This window comes from Podarcis pityusensis (genome assembly GCF_964106645.2).
Source record: "Podarcis pityusensis genome assembly, chromosome: 10".
Classification (NCBI taxonomy): Eukaryota; Metazoa; Chordata; class Lepidosauria; order Squamata; family Lacertidae; genus Podarcis; species Podarcis pityusensis.
Genome location: NC_138035.1, coordinates 75,461,143 through 75,482,206, shown reverse-complemented (window position 1 = coordinate 75,482,206; position 21,064 = coordinate 75,461,143). Strand labels below are relative to the sequence as shown.

The 21,064-nt window shown below is 46.2% G+C and overlaps 1 protein-coding gene across 6 annotated transcripts in view; it reads left to right on the top strand.

Moving 5' to 3' along the window:
- ITPR2 (inositol 1,4,5-trisphosphate receptor type 2) overlaps window positions 1-21,064 on the top strand; it is a 370,362-nt gene that overhangs the window by 204,984 nt on the left and 144,314 nt on the right. For all 6 annotated transcript variants that reach the window (XM_081023379.1, XM_081023378.1, XM_081023377.1 and 3 more), the window contains 2 exons: window positions 6,335-6,525; window positions 7,756-7,898. In XM_081023379.1, the coding sequence (XP_080879505.1) occupies window positions 6,335-6,525; window positions 7,756-7,898 (334 nt within the window). The remainder of the gene's footprint in view (window positions 1-6,334; window positions 6,526-7,755; window positions 7,899-21,064) is intronic.

Here is a 21,064-nt window from a genome sequence, read left to right as displayed (position 1 = left end):
CTCTGCATACTTTCAGAAACCTTCCGAACAGGAACAACAAACTAGCACGCTTGTGGAATAAACTAGTGTGGTACAAAAGTACAAGAAATTGGCACATGCTGATCGGCACAAGCAGCCAGTAATAACTTGAATAAAAATAAATATGTTCATATTTCTTTGCTGGTATTTTGAAAAGGGAACATATGTTTCATGTTGTTTTTAAATAATGAAATGTGGAACAAATGAAAGTTAAGCTTCCTACAAGCTACTATGATAAGCAGACAGAGGTTTTGTTTACAGCTCAAAACTTCAGCTGTGACCTCTGACAATTGATGCAAACCTTAATTACAAATAGAATTATACATTTTAAGAACCATTCAGAACAAAGGAACATATTTTCACTTGGCTTTCTTTGTGATAGTTCTAATTAGCTGCAAGTCTTTGAAAAATCATAGTGCTTGACGGCTGCTCAGCCACTGACGGAAGAAAGTGGCTTGCTCGCTTCAAATAATGTCTGGAAGATCTATAGGAATGTGACTGTTTCAGCCCTCATGCTCTACAATTTATTCATATGTTCCTGGATATACTATTTCTGAAGGGGTAGCAATGTTAGTTTCTGATTTCAGAAACAACCAGGAATCTTGTAGTACCTTAAAGTCTAACAAATTTATTAAAAGTGTGAGCTTTTGTGGATTACAGTCTACTTCATCAGATGTGTGAAATGGTTTCTTGCATGGGGGAGGGGAGAGACAGATAGTAAACTGTGAGTCAGAAGAAAATGGCATTCAGAGTGGCCATTCAGAGTGGCCATTAACCCCAAACAGTATTTAACAACACATTCATCCAGGCATTGGTAAGCCAATTAACATATGCAGTGTGATTTTGAAAAATCCATTGTGCCGATTTCATTCCAAAAGTGATAGCATTGAACCTCTTGATATATTGTAATTTGTGTGCTTCATATTGCACTCTCCCTTTCAAGTCACTGCCCCCTGGTCAGTCGGTCTGTCTGTCTATCTATCTATCTATCTATCTAATCTATATCTATCTATCTATCTATCTATCATCTATCTCCAATTCAGGGTTACACTGAATTTGGTAACACAGGGTAACACAGGGTAACATGGCACAAAAACTTGTGCCATGGTAAAATCGTTTGCCTTCAAAGTGCCACAAAACTCTGTTGTTTTTCCTGGGTTTACAGGAACAACATAACAGTGGATTGGTTTGTTTTGGATTATAGCTTGTAGTTAACGACGAAAGGTCTTAACTATGAGATCTGACCAAACCCTGACTTAGAGTTTTGTGTGAAGAGTCCCTGGTCCTCACCGTCCTTTAAAATAGACAAAGGGGAAGTACAACTGAAAGTATGTGCAAAGCAGTTACTGTTTATGAAAGGTTTGATTCAGAGTCGGGTCCCTTGCTGGCTTGGGACCTGGTACATATGTACCCTTTTGTTGTCCTGTTTTGAACCCTGACCTCGTCAGCCCAAGACTCTATCATCTGCTCCACACTGCCTCTCTTAGAAGATGTAGGAAGCACTTGAGGGAAACGCCACTCTATTGCTCCTAGTAGAAGGTGTACATCTTAGGCTCAGTTCAAACATAATGTGAAACCATGGCTTACCCTGATCATTATTTAGAGCTCAAGGCATGGCATAAATTTGCAAATGTAAATGTACAGATGCACAACAGGCATCTTGTTGTCTGCTTTTGCTTTCCATCCTTTCAGAATTCATGTTCATGATTTCCTCTTCTGCCCTTGAAATAATAGCTTTTAACTTTTTTGTTGTTGATTCAGACATTATGCCAAATCATACTTAGCACCAGTCATGGTTTTCAGACCCATTTCAACTCCCCCCTCCCTTTCTCCTTGTGCCCCACCCCCAAGTTAAGTCTTATTATTTCCTAGATATAGGCTTTGACCTCACATTGGGATACAAGGAGGCTGTGACCACTGGCGGAGGAAGAGGCGTGTGGGGGAGCACACCACTCAGGCAGGAGGAGAAGTTATGCTAAGACCAGACCGCTCATTACCAAGGAGGCAGGTTTAGTTGTTGTTTGGAGACTATCTCTGCTTCGGGGTCTGGTCTTGACCGGATGGATACTGGAATCAACAAGGGAGACCCACATGACCTGAAGGTGCTGCTGTGCAATGCCAGGTCAATGATTCACAAGAACACTGCCATCCATGACTTGATCATGGATGGGGGACTTGACCTGGCATGTGTAACAGAGACTCAGTTGGATGAAGCAGATGGGCCTGTTCTTGCCGCTGCTTGTCCACCAGGTTTCTCTTCTGCACAGCAATCCAGGTCATATGGGTGGGGAGGGGGGGTTGCAGTGATTTTTAGGAAGTCATTAGCTTGCATCAGGCATCCTATTGGGAAGACCCAGTTTTCTGAGTGCATGTTCTGGAAATTGGGCAATAGGGGCAGTACAGGATTACTTTTGGTGTACCAGCCTCCCCACTGCACCAAGGATTCCCTGCCCGAGCTGCTTCAGGTTGTGGCGGATGTTCTCCTGGAGACACCTAGTTTAGCTGTCCTAGGGGTTTTAAACATCCATTCCAACACGACCTTACAAGGGCCGCTTGGGACTTCATGGAAAGCATGGCCTCCATGGAGCTGTCCCTGAATAAGTTTGGCCCAACTCGTAGTCGTGGACATACCTTAGACCTGGTGTTCACCTCTATTGATGTACCCACTGACACTAAGTAAAAGCAAAGCAAAAGTAGTGCCATGGTCAGATCACTTCCTGGTGCAACTGGACTTTTCCGTGACCCATCCCCTCTGCAGGGAGGTGGAACCAATTCGGATGGTCCACCGCCGCCACTTAATGGATCAAAATGGTTTCCAGAGAGTGGTAGGGGATGTTTTATCCCATGCTGATGGCCTTTCAGCTGATTCCCTGGTGACCCGCTGGAATGCGGAATTAACCAGGGCCATTGACTCTCTGGCTCCAAAGCACCCTCTGCGAGTACATGGAGTCTGGACTGCCCCATGGTTTCCCCCTCAGCTGAGGGTGCTGAAACAATTGCTGGGATGGCTAGAGCGCCGGTGGGGGAAAACTCACTCTGAATCTGACCAGACACGGGTTAAAGCTCAATGTTGAGCCTACCAAGTGGTGATAGCAATGGCGAAGAGGACCTTCTTCACTGCCTCTATTGGATCTGCAGAAAACAGCAGCAGGAGACTTTTTCAGGTGGTTTGTAATTTAATGGAATCACCTGCACCATTGGGGCGTGGTAAGGACCCCAAGATTTTTGCAGATAAAGTAGCTCAGGTTCAGAAAGAGATTCTACTGTGAGAGCAGGGCCAGGGCGGCTTAAGTTGCATGGGATCAATTTCAATATGTTACCTCCGAGGATGTGGGCAGGCTGCTTGGATGAGTGAAACCGTCCACCTGTCTCCTTGATCCTTGCCCATCTTGTCAAATAAAAGCAAGCTGGGAAGGGCTGGGTGATGGACTCTGCAAAGTGGTGAATGCTTCCCTCTGTGAGGGAGGCTTCCCAGACCCACTGAAAGAGGCGGTTATTAAACCACTCCTTAAAAAAACATATTTGGACCCGGCCGATATGGCCAACTATCACCCAGTCTCAAATCTTCCATTCTTGGGCAAGGTGATTGAGCGGGTGGTTGCGGAACAACTCCAGGCACGCCTGAAGGATGCGGGCCATTTGGATCCCTTCTAATCGGGATTCAGGCCTCATCATGGGACTGAAACTGCCTTGGTCCCACTGGTCAATGATTTCTGGTAGGCTAGGGACAAAGGTGAAAACTGTTTCCTGGTTCTGCTGGATCTTTCAGCAGCCTTTGATACCATTGACCACAACATCCTTCTGGACCATCTAAAGAAGTATAGTGGTTCTGCTCCTTCCTCCCGGGTCCTGTCCAGAAAGTGGTGTGGGAAGATGAGTGTTTGGACCCCTGGGCTCCCACTTGTGGGGTGCCTCAGGGTTCCGTCTTCTCCCCCATGCTTTTTAACATCTATATGAAGCTGCTGGGAGAGATCATCAGGGGGTTTGGGCTGGGTGTCCATCAACATGTGGATGATACCCAGCTTTACCTCTCTTTTAAATCAGAACCAGTGAAGGCGGTGAAGTTCCTGTATGAGTGCCTGGAGGTGGTTGGAGGATGGATGGCAGCTAACAAATTGAGGTTGAATCCTGACAAGACAGAAGTACTCTTTTTGGGGGGACAGGGGGCGGGCAGGTGAATGGGGTAACTGTGTCCCTGAAGGACCAGGTGCACAGCCTGGGAGTCATTTTGGACTCACAGCTGTCCATGGAGGCGCAGGTCAATTCTGTGTCCAGGGCAACTGTCTACCAGCTCCATCTGGTACGCAGGCTGAGACCCTACCTGTCTGCAGAATGTCTCACCAGAGTGGTGCATACTTTAGTTACCTCCCGCTTGGACTACTGCAATGTGCTCTGTGTGGGGCTACCTTTAAATGACCCGGAAACTTCAACTAATCCAAAATGTGGCAGCTAGACTGGTGACTGGGAATGGTCTACTGAAAGAGCTACATTGGCTCCCAGTACATTTCCGAGCAGAATTCAAAGTGTTGGCGTTGACCTTTAAAGCCCTAAATGGCCTTGGCCCAGTATACCTGAAGGAGTGTCTCCGCCCCCATCGTTCAGCGATGAGGTGCAGCAATGAGAGCCTTCTGGCGGTTCCCTCACTGTGAGAGGTGAGGTTACACGGGACCAGGCAGAGGGCCTTCTCGGTAGTGGCGCCTGCCCTGTGGAATGCCCTCCCATCATGTCAAGGGAATAAACAACTATCTGACTTTTAGGACACCTTTTTAAGGGAAGTTTTTAATGTTTGATGTTTTATTCTGTTGGGAGCCGCCCAGAGTGGCTGGGGAAACCCAGCCAGATGGGCGGGGTATAAATAATAAATTACTCTTATTATTATGGCTAAGTGAAATTTTTACCTGGTCTCCCAGGACATAGGCCTTAGAGATTAAATGCAAACATGTGTAACTCATTCAGTAAAGGAACTTCCTTTTTTAAAACACACACAACTATTTCAGAAAAGGCAAAGGCCGCCACTTCTCTATTCCAAAATTCCCTCAAACATCCCTGTTTTTGTTCTAAAAAACAGCTTCCCTGAGATTCTGTGCCTTTAGCTAATACCCTATTTTTTGGTAACTCTCATAGGACATTAATCAAACTTGCAATACTGCCTCCTCTGGTGCAGTTCTTTTTTCTCTTCATAGTGTTATAGAAAAAAAACCTGCTCCTTTTCCCTTATGAGGTATCCAGGAGCCCGTATAGAGTCCTTAAGTGGGTTCCCAATCGGTAGGAGAAAATAACAGAAGCCAACCAGAAAATATTGAGAAGCAAAGCGGTTAGTAAGCCTGATCATTATTGACTGTTGCAACAGGCTCCCCACAGGAGGGAGGATAGAACGCAGAACAATGGTGTGCAAGCCCTTAAATAGACCTTTGAAGTTGCCCACCCTATAGCCCCTGAAATATCATACATACATTGCAGATAGAGGTGGTCTACAGCATAAATCCTGCCTCCCAGGATATCTGTTAATGGTCACTGATTGCTTTACCTGGGCAGCCTGGCCATTCTTTTGTGATGGTAAATACTTTTAGTTCCTGAATCCAGGTCACAGGCTCTCTCTATTCATACACAAACACGCCCTTAAGACAGGATTTGTAAGCAAAAAGACAAAGGGAAGGCTTTCCCCATTTCCTCCCTCCTTGCAGAGAAATATATTGACGTCAGTTTGGGAGAGTCAAAATGACTTCAGGATTTCTCTCCTGTACTATTTCAGAAACGTGGTTTATATACTTATGTATGTGTTTGCCTTGTACGTTTATGAATGTTTCTTTTATATTTAGGACCTTAGAATGCTTATAACAATAGGGTGGAACTAGACATGAACTCTTGATATGGCTATTGCCAAAAACAGCAGCCTTGTGTTAAGTTCTCCCCTCTTTTGCCATAATGTTTTGGCTGCCTCACTCAGATTGTTTCCGTGCTCCTACCAGTGGTAGAGTGGGGACAAAGAAATGCAAAACATGGAGAGGAAGAGAAAGACGGCACAAAACACAGAGGCAGAAAAAGGCAATGTAGAATATATAGCTTTTTTTAGAGAGGTGCCACCATACAGAGTGATGTCACTCTATACCCATGGAGAATCCTAGGCAGTGGTGGGTTTCCCACCCCCCTTAGAAGTTTAGTCTGTTTGCAAGCCTAGTCTTTTTCTGTCTCCAAAGTTTCCATTTTCAGCAACATTCCCTTCTTGTATGCCATGTCTACTTCCCATCCTTTTACTTGGATTATTATGTTTACATCTGTACTAAGATTTTTCTATTCCAAATGCATTCTTCCAAAGCAAAGAACCGTGGAATTGCAATCCCTGTGGATTTGGACAGCCAAGTTAATACACTTTTCATGAAGAGTCATTCTAATATGGTGCAGAGAGCAGTGATGGGTTGGAGAATGTCTGCCCGCAGCGGACCTCGCTTTAAAGAAGCACTTGGAGGACCTGCTTGGGATTACAGGAATATCATTGAGAAACTACAGGTGTGGTAGAAAATGGCACATGTTTACAGTCTGTATATTATTGGTTTTTTAAAAATTGTATATGAGGTGCTGGAGAACACAATGCTTAGGACCAGCATGCCACAAAATCCACAAGAGTTTCCAAATTCGAATCTTAAAACTTCTCAACAAACTAAGCAGCCAATTTGCACCCCCACTGACTTTTTATGGACTGCCTAGAGTGTTGGGGAACTCAAGACTTTTCTATTGGAAAATGCAACTATTTATTATGTATATTGAAGAGACTCATGGTGTTCTGTGGCACAGCAGGTTTAGTCACACTTATATCTCTCTTGCTACAAGTTTTCCTGCTACATAAAAGAAAAACCCTACAAAGCTGATGGACTCAGTGCTCTTCCATCGTGAAAGGAAGGAGGCAGCCCTTGTTTCGACGCAATTTGAATTCAACCCCTTTTACTCTAACATGTAAGGCTCAGTGATTATGTTTTGAATCATAGGCCCTCCCCTTTCTCAGTTGACAAGATGGGCGGGTAAATCACAGATTGATGCGTTTTAGGCCACCAATTGGAATATGAGCATATATGGGTCCATAGAGGTGCCCACTAACACTAGGTAAGTAGTGAAGGATATCAGAGACAGAGAAGTGGTAGGGTAGAATTGTTCTCCATCCGTCCACACTGAACTCCTGTCCCACTTATGGTGGTTTCTCACTCTCTCAGGTCAATGACAGAAGTTTGTCTTCTTTCCTCCTGAATGATGCTTTCATCCAAAATGTGTGCTGGCATATCTGATGTTAGCATAATGTTGTGGCAGCACAGTAAACATTCTGTCTTTTGAAAATAAATGCTTACATAGCTGTTACTACACACTAATGATTAGTTGGTTTACTTCCTCCAACAGAAGGAGCCATTCTGTCCAGAGAAGACTCTTTTTGTCAGATTAGGGAACCATTTAGATCCAATTTGTTATGTTCTTGCATAGAGGCTTCTAGTGAAAACATCATGTTATAAATATAGCGGCGATATATGTATGAGTGTCTGGATGAAATTAACATGTTGCCTGAGTGTTATGTGTTTCTGGTATATGACTACTATTTTCATCTGGTCATCCCAGTCCACATCACAGGTTGGGAAAAATGTTGAAAAATGAGGACTCGTTCTACTTCATGATTGGAAAACTAGCAGCAGACATTAAACAGATGGCCAGTTCCAACCAAACTGGACACTTTCCTCTTGGTGTTTTATTTTTTAGGATGTTGTAGCCTCCTTGGAACAGCAGTTCAACCCCATGATGCAGGCTGAATTTTCGGTGTTGGTTGATGTATTGCACAGCCCTGAACTTCTTTTCCCTGAGGGAAGTGATGCTAGAATCAGATGTGGGGCTTTCATGTCCAAGTAAGTGCCTGAAGCTATTGAAGCCAAGGTTTGTTCTTGGTTTTACCCATTGTGGTTTATTCTTCTGCCTTATTCATCATAGTGAAAGACACTTTGTTTCTCTTATATCAAAGATACATAGGATGTCATATATTAATAGAAAATACTCAGAGTTGTAGGGGATGAGGCAGGCACCAGAGCACCAATTTTCCCAGTTAATGGTGTGCAAGCGATCCAAAATACATTTAGTTTGGTGAGATTTTCCCTATATAGGGAAAACTTTTAATGTGTAATGTTTAATTATGTTTTTATATATGTTGGAAGTCACCAAGAGTGGCTGGGGCAAGACAGTCAGATGGGTGGGGTAAAAATAAAACAACAACAACAATAACAATTGAAAACTGTTAGGGAAAGAGCCCTGTAAATAGCTGAAATGAAATGAATAGAAAGACAAAGCAATGTGTGCTGGATTGCTGCGCAACCTTTTAATAGCACACAAGCTTTCTAAAATCAAGTAGATTCCCCCCAATAGATATTAGGACATGGACTAAGTTATAGAATATCCTTTACACGTGATGGATTAAACCGGCAAGTGGTGGAAGATTAAAGAAATTAAAAGAAATCGGAACTGAATATTAATTAATTATTTAATTATTTAATTTTAAAAAAGAAGAAGGAACTACTGCTCTCCCATCAGAATCTACGTGGACTTTAGAAAACCACTTTAACAGGAATAATTCATATATAAGTAATAATTATTTGAGTCTTGGAGAAATTTACCAAACTTTCAGAGGGTGTTAAGGTTTTAAGGGACGGTTGGGGAAAACACAAACTATATTGTCATATACTATTAATAATACCCTAGGAGGGGGGAATCATTTGAAGAAAAACAAGAGCCTAAGGAAGGTACTAAGGTGTATAAACAAGACTTTAGGATTGCCAAGGTCGAGATATACTGGGATTATAAGTGAAGCTATTTTCTTTGATTTCTGGACATTTTATTATCCAACTGGATCTGTAACTGTATATTATAATAGTACATATTTTCTAGCAGACATTGGTGGTACTCGGAGATATTATGGTTGTACTTTAGGATACAGTTGAATTAATTGACTTCAAAGGTAATACTCTGTCTGAAAAAAAAAGGAAATACAATAGAAAGTGATATAAAAGAAATTGTAAGAATATAAAATAAGAAAAATAAAATCGCACGGGTGTAATAAGGTAAATTAAAGGAGAGTGGTTAAGACTTAGAAAAATAAGAATAACAAAAAAAAAAAAGATTGTGCGCCCCTCAGGGGAGAGACAGAAAATTAACACAGACTATTGTGTAAATAATCACAAAATGTCAGGGAAAAATGGAAAAAAGGTAGGAGGGACTCCTGGAGACAGAAGGGCCTCACGACAGGAGGAAATTAAAGACCTAGACATATTGTGGTTAAAGATCAAAGAGGAATTTAAACAGAGTGAATTGCATATGGAAAGTAAATTAGGAGAGGTGCAGGAACAGATAGATAAAAAAATTGAAGGAGCTGTGGGAGAACTCACTAATAAAATACAAGACCTATCAGTTAGATCAAAAGTAATAGAGGAATCAAACAAGAAAATTCAAAAAGAAATGAAGGAACATAAAAGGGAGACAGAAAAAATGAAGGAGGAAATAAGAGATTTGAACAAAGCACAAGAACAGATTGAGGATTGCTTAGCTATGACAGAAATGCGTAAGTGTCAGAGCTGCTTCCAGATCCTAGCTCACAGAGGATCACGCTAGCCAGCGATCATTAAATAAAAGTCTTTATTGAGTTACAGTTTCCATTCTCAAGCTGCTGCGTGCAACTCTACGTCTCATGGTTAGATCGGCGAAGCTCCATCTGAGTCTCCGCCCCTTGTACACCAACTTAATATCCTAGCCTTGCTCCACCTTTTCCGCCTGACTGTTCTTCTCTGGGTCCCTCTGCCCCCCGGGGTCTCTTCCTTCCGGGATTCCTCTGACGCTGACGCTGACCCCCCTGACTCTTCTCCCTCCTTTCGGCGGGCTTTAGGACCTGGCTCCCTTTCCGGGCTGCCTACTGCGCCACCTTCCTGTGCATTTGAACTTGGCACGCGCGCCCAACCTTCCACCTTCCGTCTGACCGTTTCTTCGCTCCCCGATGGAGGTGTGGCCACTCCTGACTCGTGCCCTCCCCCCTGTTGTGAGCTGCCAGCGCTTGATCCCTGGCGCCCTTCCTCTTCCCTGCTCTCTGGCGGTGACGCTGGTCCCGATTTCCAACTGCTCCCCTCTGAGTCCCCTCTGGCTCTATCTTCCTGGGGTGTCCCCCTAGGCTCCCCCCTTGCCCTGGCCACTGGTGCTCCTTTCTGTGAATCTTCTGATTCACTGGAAAGACTCGGAGATCTCGGGTCGTCGTCATCACTCATCTTTTCTTCTGCCTCCTCTCCCTCGCTCTCTGTTTCCTCCCTTGCCCTTGCCTCTGCTCCTGAACCCCTGACATCCATCCCCCCCTCGAAGCCCCCTCTTCCCCCCTCCCCTCCTTCCGGTGCGGGATCTGGGTGCTGCCGTGTCAGGGGGACGAATGTCGGATACAGTTCGCTTCCCGTGGCGGGCCGCCATCCGAAGTCTTCCGGTTCTTCCTCCCTGCTCTCGTTGACGACGGTCACCTCCGCTTCCATCTCTGTCCCGCCGTGCTCGAAACCCGGGTCGTCCCCGAAAACGTCCATGTCCGTCTCTCCCTCGTTGCCTTCTGGAGACGTTGCTCGTCCTGGACCCTCCAGCCACCTTCTGCGGAACTGCTCCTCTGGTCGATCATCCCACCAATACGAGGGTTCTGAAGCAGATCCCGAGGGTGACCCCTCTGGGGAACGGGCGTCTCGTGTCGGTTCCTCGTCCGAGTCGAACCCCCGGAACGTGCTGGCTGAAAGCGTGGGCGTGAAAAGCCAGTCGTCGAAAAAGTCTGCTGGCATTGGCCTATGTGGGAAGAGGGCATGAAACTCTTCTTTGAGCAGAGGTTCGTCTAAAGCGTAGCCCGGCACCCAGCTGTTGGCACTGGCCGGGGTGCCCTCCTTGGCGAGAAGGTATTCTACCCCCTCTTCCCCCCATCTGGAGTCCAAAATCTCCGTGACTTCGTTGATGCGCTCCTCCTGTGCCACTCCCCCTTGCCCGGTTCTCTCTCGGAGCGGACCCGGTGCCGTTCCTGGTTCCTGAAACCTGTGAGGTGCCTTGTAGGGAGTGAGCACCGATCTGTGGAACACCGGATGCATTCTGGAACCCTCCGGAAGAGCCAGCCTGAAAGCCACCGGGTTGACCTGTTCGTCGACTTGGTAGGGCCCCAGTTGTTTATGCCCTAGTTTCTTCTTCGCCAACGACCTGGCCGGCACTGCGTGGGCTGCTAACCAGACCCAGTCTCCCACATGGATCTCTTCGCCAACCCTTCTGTGTTTGTCCGCTTGTACCTTGTATGCGTGTTTAGCCAGCTCCAGGTGCCGCCGCAGCTGATCGTGGACCTCCTGCAACTCCGACGCGAACGCATCTGCTGTCTGCGGCTCCCCCTCCCCCATTCTTTCCAGTCCCGGGAAGGTTCTAGGGTGCCTCCCGTTGTTGGCGAAGAACGGCGTGACCCCCGTGGACACGTGCTTCGTGTTGTTGTAGGCGAACTCGGCGAGAGGCAGGTAATCCACCCACGTCGCAGGCTGTTGATTCGCATAACATCTCAGGTACTGCTGCATGATGGCATTGACCCGCTCCGCTTGCCCGTTGGTCTGCGGGTGTCTAGCCGACGCCAGGTTGATCTTGACGTTCAGGAAGCCCATCAGCCTCTGCCAGAAGTTTGAGATGAACTGTCGCCCTCGGTCGGACAGAATAGACCGCGGCAGACCGTGAACCTTGAACACGTGGTCTATGAACAGTTTGGCGGTTTGTTCCGCCGTGGCCACCTTCGCACACGGAATGAAATGTGCCATCTTGGAGAACAAATCCACCACCACCAGCACAGCCGTCTTGCCCCTCGAGCTGGGCAGATCCGTGACAAAGTCCAGGGCCACTCTCTCCCATGGCTCGAACGGAGTTTGCAGCGGTTCCAGCAGTCCGGCCGGCGGTCTGTGCACTGGTTTGGCCCTCTGGCAGGTGTCACACCTCGCCACGTAGTCCGCGACTTCCCCTCTCATTCCGGGCCACCAGAAGTCTCTGGCTACTAATTCCACCGTCTTCTCCTTGCCAAAGTGCCCGGCAGTGGGCGCGTCGTGCAGCTGCTGCAGTACCTTGGCGCGAAGTTCGTCTCCCGGCACGTAGATGGCCCCTTTACGGATGAGCAAACCATCTCGCAGCTGGAACTCGTCGGTCGCTGCCGTGCCCCTGTGCACCTCTGCCATCTTTGCTTGCGCGAAGGAGTCATCCTGCAACGCTCGTCGCACCGCATCCAGGTCAACTGTTGCCGCCGCGCACGCCCACACTGTCGGTGCGAAGATGTGCATGGCGGCCGCTGGCGTTGCCTCCTCCAGATACTGTGGCTTACGGGAGAGAGCATCCGCCATGATGTTGGTGTCCCCCGGGACATACTCTATTCGGAAGTCGAAATTCGCAAAGAACTCAGCCCAACGTATCTGCCTCTGGTTCAGGAACTGTGCCGTGCGCCAGTGCTCTAGATTCTTGTGGTCCGTGCAGACCTGCACCGTGTGCTTGGCGCCGATCAGGAAGTGCCTCCACGCTTTGAACGCTGCATGAATGGCCAGCAACTCCCTGTCCCAGATGGTGTAGTTCTGTTCGGACTTGCTGAGCTTCCTTGAGTAAAACGCTCCCGGCCTCCAAACCCCCTGCGGGTCTTTCTGCAGCAGGACTGCTCCCACGGCTCTGTCCGAAGCGTCTGTCTCCACCCTCATCGGCCTGCTGGGGTTGACATGAAGCAGCTGCTCTTCCGACGCGAAGAGACGCTTGAGTGCCTGAAAGGACTGCTCCGCCTGCTCTGTCCAGATGAACTTCTTTTTCTTGGAGCTGAGCGTGTCCGTGATGGCCGCTGTCTGCATCGCAAAGCCTTTGATAAACTTGCGATAGAAGTTCGCGAAGCCGACAAACCGTTGGACCTCCTTCCGGTTGCGTGGGCTTTTCCAATCCAACACTGCTCGGACCTTGGCGCTGTCCATGGCGAGCCCTTTATCAGACAACTTGTAGCCCAGGAAATCCACCTCGGTCACGTCGAATTGGCACTTCTCCAGCTTGGCGTAAAGCCTATGTTGCTGTAGCCTGCTCAGCACTTCCTTGACGTGTCTGTCATGCTCCTGCTGCGATTCCGAAAAGATCAGGATGTCATCCAAGAAACAGACGCACGTCTTGTAGAGGAGCCCCGCCAACACGTGATGCATGAAAGCTTGAAAAACGTGGGAGCCATTTTGCAATCCAAAAGGCATAACTCTATATTCGTAGGTGCCCAGGGGCGTGAACATGGCTGTCTTCCACTCATCTCCCTCCCGCATGCGAATGAGGTTGTATGCCCCTCGCAGGTCCAACTTGGTGAACACTCTGCCCTTCCGTACCTTTGCGAGGAGGTCGTCGATTCGGGGCATGGGGAAGTCCGATGGCTTGGTCACACTGTTCAAGATGCGAAAGTCCACTACAAGTCTTTTTTGGGGCGTGTCCCGCTTCTTAACAAAGAATACCGGACTGCCCCCCGCTGCCTTGGACTCTCGGATGAAACCGCGCTCCAAATTATGATCTATGAACTCTTTGAGTTCCTGCAGTTCGTCCTCAGACATGGAATACAGCTTCCCTTTGGGCAGCGCCGCCCCCGGCAGCAGGTCAATTTTGCAGTCATATGGTCTGTGGGGGGGTAGCCTGTCTGCCTCTTTCTCGCAGAAAACCTCCAAAAATTCTGCGTACTTGTGGGGGACCGCTTGCAGCGTGCCTAGCTGCAGCTGTGACTCCTCTTCCCCTCCTTCCTGCCTGGGCACGATGCAGTGTTCAGCGCAAAAGGAAGAGCCGAAGGTCAGCTGCCTCTGGTACCAAGCCAGCGTCGGGCTGTGCTTGTCCAGCCAACTCATGCCCAATACAATGGGCGTGTCCGATAGTTGAGTGACATTGAAGCTGATGATTTCCCTGTGATTCCCAAGTCGCATCACCATTGGTGGCGTCTGCTTCACCACTTGCCCCCCTAGCAGCTCCCTGCCATCCACCGTGACAACCTGCAGGGGCAGCGTGGCAGGCAGCAACTGTATAGCGTGCCGGTCGACAAAGTCCTGCCCTATAAAGTCCGCATTGCTTCCGGAGTCAATGGTGATTGGCACGTCCATGGTGATTCCATTGGGCAGCTGGAGCGACGCGGTGAGCTTCACTACCGGTTTGGGCGGGAGGGGGTCCATGGGCTGTAAAATCTCTGGGGACTGCTTCACTGACACGTCTGGTTGGGCCCCAGTGCCTCTTCCTCCAACCAGACTCCTTCGTTTCCCTGCTGTGGTTGTCCTTGCTGCGTTGCTGCAGTTACCATTGCTGAGGCTGCAGTGTGCTTGTGGAGCCTCTGGGGACACTCTTTCGCCATATGCTGTGGATCATCGCAGATGTAACACTTCCTGTTCCCTCTAGGAGGCTTCGCTTTCACTGCTGCCGGTGCTAGGGCTCTGGCTGCTGACTGAGCCCTTGCACCTCCAACCTCCATAGGTTCCGCTCCCCCTCCTGGCGGAGGCGTGGATTGCGCACGCGCTGCTTCTCTGGGAAGGAAGGAGGAGCCCCTGGCTGGTTCGCGCCCTCCACGCCCTTCGTCCCTGCTCCACGGACGTCCTTCCAGCCGCACCCCCACCGCCAGCGCCCTCTGAACGATCTCCTGCGTGGTCCGGGGTCTCTCCCCCCTCGCAATTTCATCTTTAACCGAGCCGTGCAATCCCTCCCAAAACAGGTCTCTTACAGGAGCCGAATCTCTGTCCCATTCCAGAGCACTGACCAAAGCGAAAAAGCGGGCATGGTACTGCCTTACGCTGGCCCTCCCTTGCTTCAGTCCATGTATCTCCTGCCGAGCAAGATCCACGTCAATGCTTGATAAAAAGCACCCATCCATCGCTTTAATAAAGGCATCCGCATTTTGGAGCGCCGGATCCTTATCTCTCCACAAATTGCGCAGCCATGCTTTAGCATCTCCATGCAAATGGGACATGATGAATCCCACCTTCTCTTGCTCATCTCTAAAGTCTTTGTTCAGCAGTTGCAGTGCACACATTACATCTGCTCTAAAGTTGGGGTACTGTTGCAAATTCCCATCGAAGTGAGAGACCAGACCGCCTGTTCGTCTCCCCAACCCAATCCCCTCCGGTTTGGGTGTCAGTTGCCCTTGCTTCGTAAGCACTTCCAACCTGACCTGGAGATCCCTGTAGGCGGCAGCTGCGTCCTCCTCTCTCTTCCTGGATGCAAGAGCCTCGGCATTCAGTCGTGTCACTGCTTCTCTGAGTTCCACTATCTGCTGTTCGGCCGTCATGTTGTCTGCCGTTCGTGAGCTCGCTAGTAGGCACCCGCTTTCTCTCCTCTCCGCGAGGACGTAGATGCCCACAATCTAGGGATGGAGCTTACTGTCAGAGCTGCTTCCAGATCCTAGCTCACAGAGGATCACGCTAGCCAGCGATCATTAAATAAAAGTCTTTATTGAGTTACAGTTTCCATTCTCAAGCTGCTGCGTGCAACTCTACGTCTCATGGTTAGATCGGCGAAGCTCCATCTGAGTCTCCGCCCCTTGTACACCAACTTAATATCCTAGCCTTGCTCCACCTTTTCCGCCTGACTGTTCTTCTCTGGGTCCCTCTGCCCCCCGGGGTCTCTTCCTTCCGGGATTCCTCTGACGCTGACGCTGACCCCCCTGACTCTTCTCCCTCCTTTCGGCGGGCTTTAGGACCTGGCTCCCTTTCCGGGCTGCCTACTGCGCCACCTTCCTGTGCATTTGAACTTGGCACGCGCGCCCAACCTTCCACCTTCCGTCTGACCGTTTCTTCGCTCCCCGATGGAGGTGTGGCCACTCCTGACTCGTGCCCTCCCCCCTGTTGTGAGCTGCCAGCGCTTGATCCCTGGCGCCCTTCCTCTTCCCTGCTCTCTGGCGGTGACGCTGGTCCTGATTTCCAACTGCTCCCCTCTGAGTCCCCTCTGGCTCTATCTTCCTGGGGTGTCCCCCTAGGCTCCCCCCTTGCCCTGGCCACTGGTGCTCCTTTCTGTGAATCTTCTGATTCACTGGAAAGACTCGGAGATCTCGGGTCGTCGTCATCACTCATCTTTTCTTCTGCCTCCTCTCCCTCGCTCTCTGTTTCCTCCCTTGCCCTTGCCTCTGCTCCTGAACCCCTGACAGTAAGAAACAACTCAATTTAAAATTCAGAGGAGTAGAAGAAGAAATCAATGAGAATATAAAAGAAAAAATGATAAGAGAATTAGCAAAATGGTTGGAAATAAAAGAGTAAGAAGTAGCCTGTACTGTAGAAAGCGCATTTAGAATAAGGGTGAAACCCCAGCAGCTCAAACTAAAAAAGTCTCCTGGTGATTGTTTGATGATTTTCAACTCAATTGAGATGAAAAATATGATATTAAGAACAAGTTACCGGAAAAAATCAATAATTGAAAACAGAACAATTATTATATACAAAGAAATACCAATTAGACTTTTGCGTAAAAGACAAGGATACCGACAAATAGTAAGTGTCTTACAGAGAAACAATATACAATATAGATGGGAGTTCCCCGAAGGAATTACCTTCTATTATAAAGATAAAAGATTCAGATTGACAGATACACAAGAAGCAGAAAATTTTTTGAGAAGATATGAGAAGGAGCTTGGAAAAGGGGAAGAAAGGTACGGAGGAGGGAGATATACAGAAAGGAGGAAGGAAAAGAAGGTAAAAAACACAGAGAAGCAAAAGAGAGAGAGAGAAGAGGAAGAAGAGGAAGTGGAAGAGGAAGGAGCAGTAGGTGGAGAAGAAGAGGAGGAGGAAGAAGAAGAGTTAACGGAGAAGAGGTCAACTAGAATATAAATTAAAGTCAAACAATATAATGTCGTTAAAGGTTCTGTCCTGGAATGTTAATGGTTTGAACGAAAAATCTAAAAGGAACAAAATTCAAAAGGTGTTAAAGAATAAAAATTATGATGTGATCTGTTTTCAGGAAACACACGTGGCAAAAAAACACAAACATATACTAGCAAATAAAAGGTTGGGGGTAGAGTTTGTTAATTCAGACACTAATAAAAAAAGAGGAGTTGTGATATACGTGAAGGAGAAATGGGACCCAATATTAATATGTAAGGACGATGAAGGAAGGATCTTAGGAGTACAAATCAACCATCAGGGAGAAAAGATTAACGTTATAAATGTCTATGCACCAAATATGAATAAAGCTGAATTCTTTAAAAAATTGGAACAAATGTTAACAGAATTGGAGGATCATAAGATGATTTTACTTGGAGATTTGAATGCCGTGCCAACACCTGAATTAGATAGAAGCGTGAAAAGAAGAAAACTTAAGCAGGGGAAATTACCAAGAACATTTAATAATCTGGTGGAAAATCTAGATCTGATAGACATCTGGAGACATAAAAATCCAACAACGAAACAATATACACACCTGTCAGAACCACACCAAAGTTGGGCCAGGCTGGATCAAATATGGGTCTCAAGAGAATTAACATTAAGAGCACTTAAATGTGAAATCCAACCCAGAACTCTTTCAGATCATAGCTCAGTAACGTTGGAGATAAAAAGCAGATTACAAGGAACATACAGATGGAGAATGAACGATTATCTGTTTGAAAATGAGGAAATAATTGAGAAGGCCAAAAGAACGTTAAAAGACTATTTTGAGATGAATTTAAATAAAGAGACTAATATAGAGATAGTTTGGGATGCCAGTAAGGCAGTGTTAAGAGGATTTTTAATTAATCAGAACAGCCATAGGAAAAAGTTAAGAGAGCAAAAAGAAGAAGAAATACTCAATCAATTAAGAGATTGAGAAAGAAAACTAGCAATAAACCCAACTGAGGAGCAGGTTAAACAAACTTATAGAATATTACAAACGCAATACTCAAATTTAGTAGGCCAAGAAGTAGAATGGAGAATCAACTTATGGAAGCAAAAATTCTTTGAATCAGCAAATAAAACCGGAAAATTACTAGCATGGCAATTACGAAAAAACAAAAAACAAAATATGATCAACAAATTAAGAATAGAAGAGCAAATTGTGGAAGAACCTAAGAAAATAAAGGAAAATTTCATCAAATTTTATGGAAAATTGGACTTCCGGAGGCGGCGCCAGCGATTAATGGCGGATTTCCTCCATCGGGAGGAAATATCACTGCGAATTAAGGGTCGGATCCCGCTTTCGGCGTAGCGGGGGACCCCTAAAAATCACAGGCGGGAGAAGCCTGTGAGCCTGGGACCCAGCGGGCACATTTGGCGCCCCCCCAACCCGGTAGGAAGCCCGGCAACGGGCTTTGAAGCGGAGCGGGGAGAGCGCTGTGCTGTGGGCTGTCTGCTCGTTCGTGGTGTGAAGCCGCAAGCTGTTGATCGGAGAGCGCTGCCTTTCTTCCTTAAAATCCGGACCTGAAAATCAACGATCCGTGAGTAGGATACAAATTTAATTGGAACTGTATAAAATTGGAATCTGGCCGAAAACGGAAAGAGGCTTAAAAAGGAAGTCAGCCTCTTTATTTGTAGATAAAATAAAGCATTGAACTTGAAAGCGGAAGCAACTGGAAAGTACGTTTCAGCGGACTTTAATCCAATCATCTAACCTGGACTTTTCCCTTTGCAAATTGAGGGAAAAGGGGGAGAATTGTGGATATGATTTCTTCATAAAGGGTGGAAAAGAAAGGATTGAACCACCACTCAACTCCCTGGGAAAGGATCTCCAGATCTCAGGAAAGAAAGAGAGGTACTGTCTTGCAATATATTTTGACAGCTAGTCTAGCACAAGAAATAAAAGTTTGGACAATTTATGTGAATATATATCTCCTGGTCTCAAGATAAAAATCTTGAATAGACTGTTTTCGCCCTGAATAAACTAGGGGGGCTTGAAAAAAAAAGGAATTAAAGTATCCAAGAACTTTTATGACTGTTACAGTGTCCCCCTAGTGGAACTTGGAACTGTTACAAGTTGTTACAATTGAAACTGTAGCAGATTTGAGGAGTTCTCACACTGCCTGGCTAGGAAATTTCCACTGTTTAACTTCAAATACGTGACTGACCTTGGCGTTATCTAAGGAATGGCAGAGGGGAAAGAGAAAGCGGATGCTCTGACAACAAGATCTGGGAAGATTCTTCGCACAGAAGAAGGATTACAAAGGAGAGCTTCGGCCTCAGGCCCTTCTGGAACCTCATCAACAACCTCATCGGCACAATCAAAGGTAAAAAGTACGACAAGTGAAGAAGCCTTTGCTCAGGTTTTGGCCAAAGTTAATGAATCTTTGAATAAAATAAGTCAACAAGTAGCAGAGGCTTCTGAGAAGATTGACCAAAACACATTAAGTATTAATCAGAATACAGCAAGTATTAACCAGAATACAGCAAGTACTAACCAGAATACAGTAAGCATAAATAATTTGGGCCAAAAAGTAAATACTAACACAGAGACTATTCAGAAATTATTAGAGGAATCGGCCTCAATTCGTCAGATTGCTGAAGAGGCTAAAGAAATTGCTACAACTTCTGCTACGGAAGTTAAAGAGGTTCAAGAGGAATTACCAACACTGCATAAACAATTGGAAGACCATAAACTAACTCTGTCTATGATAGATTTGAAGGAGAAGCAAGTGAACCTTCGGGTCAGATCGGTACCTGAGGTGGAAAAGGACAATCTAGCTGAATTTCTCACGCAGGAATTTTTGGACTTTTGGGATCCAGAATTGGTAAAAGACAGTTTCAGAATAGTAAATGCCTTTAGACTTGGGAGAAGAGGAGAGAAGAAGGTGAGAGACTGTCTGATCACTTTTCGAACAAAAGAAGAGAGAGATAAGATTTTGGGCCTACATTTTAAGAAGGCACTGGAAATCCATCGGACAAGGGTGGAAATATTCAAAGATATTCCGAAATATCTGCTGGATCTCAGATCAAAATATAAAGACTTGGTTACCCTGCTGAGAAGGAACAATATCAATTTCAGGTGGGAACTTCCTCAAGGCCTGTCTTTTAGCTACAAAGGAAAGAAGAGGAAAATAAGATCAGAAGACGACAAAGACAAATTTTGTAGAGACCACGGAGAAGACCTACAAAAAGAACTATTTCCGGAACCAAAAGACCTTTCAAAAGAAGGGATACCACCGACGGATGAGGAACAGGCACTAGGTGCAGTAGGAGGAGAACTAAAACAATAACATCATGGCCCTGCAACTTCTAACATGGAACTGTCGGGGTCTGAATTCCCCTCAGAAGAGGAAGTCAGTATTTCATATATTAAAAAAGGAACAATTGGACCTAAATTGTCTACAAGAAACACACATAACAAGATTACACAGGAAATTGTTGATAAACAAAAGACTTGGTCAGGAATTTATTTCGTCAGATAAAGTTAAAAAGAGAGGGGTTGTGATTTATGCAAAAGACAATTTATCACCAAAATTTGTTTTTAAGGATGACCAAGGAAGATTTGTGGCAATTGAAATTCAAACACAAGGAGAAAAATTTTTGATTGTAGGAGTTTACGCACCAAATGATGGGAAATCTGATTTTTTTAAGAAGTTGCATGAGACCTTGATGGACCATATGGATTACAACATGATTTTGATGGGAGATATGAATGGAGTGGTATCTACTTATATGGACAAGGCACAAAGACAGGTAGTCACCAAAGATGGTAGACTACCGAAAACCTTTTTTGACTTGACAGACAACTTGGACTTAGTGGACATTTGGAGAATTAGAAACCCCTTGGCAAAAGAGGGAACCTTCTTTTCTGAAGCCAAAATGACTTGGACAAGAATTGACCAAATTTGGATAACTAGAGGAATGGCACCAAAGACAAGAAAGGTGGAAATCTGCCCGAAAATCTGCTCCGACCATAATGCTGTTAAGATGGAAATGAGACTAACACCAACTGGCTCCTTCAGATGGAAGATGAATGACACCTTATTTAGAGATGGAGAATTTCTTAAGAAGGCCCAAAAAACTCTAAGAGACTATTTTGAGATAAATCTCAGTTCCAACGTGGAGAAAAGAGTAATCTGGGACGCAAGTAAAGCTGTTATGAGAGGGTT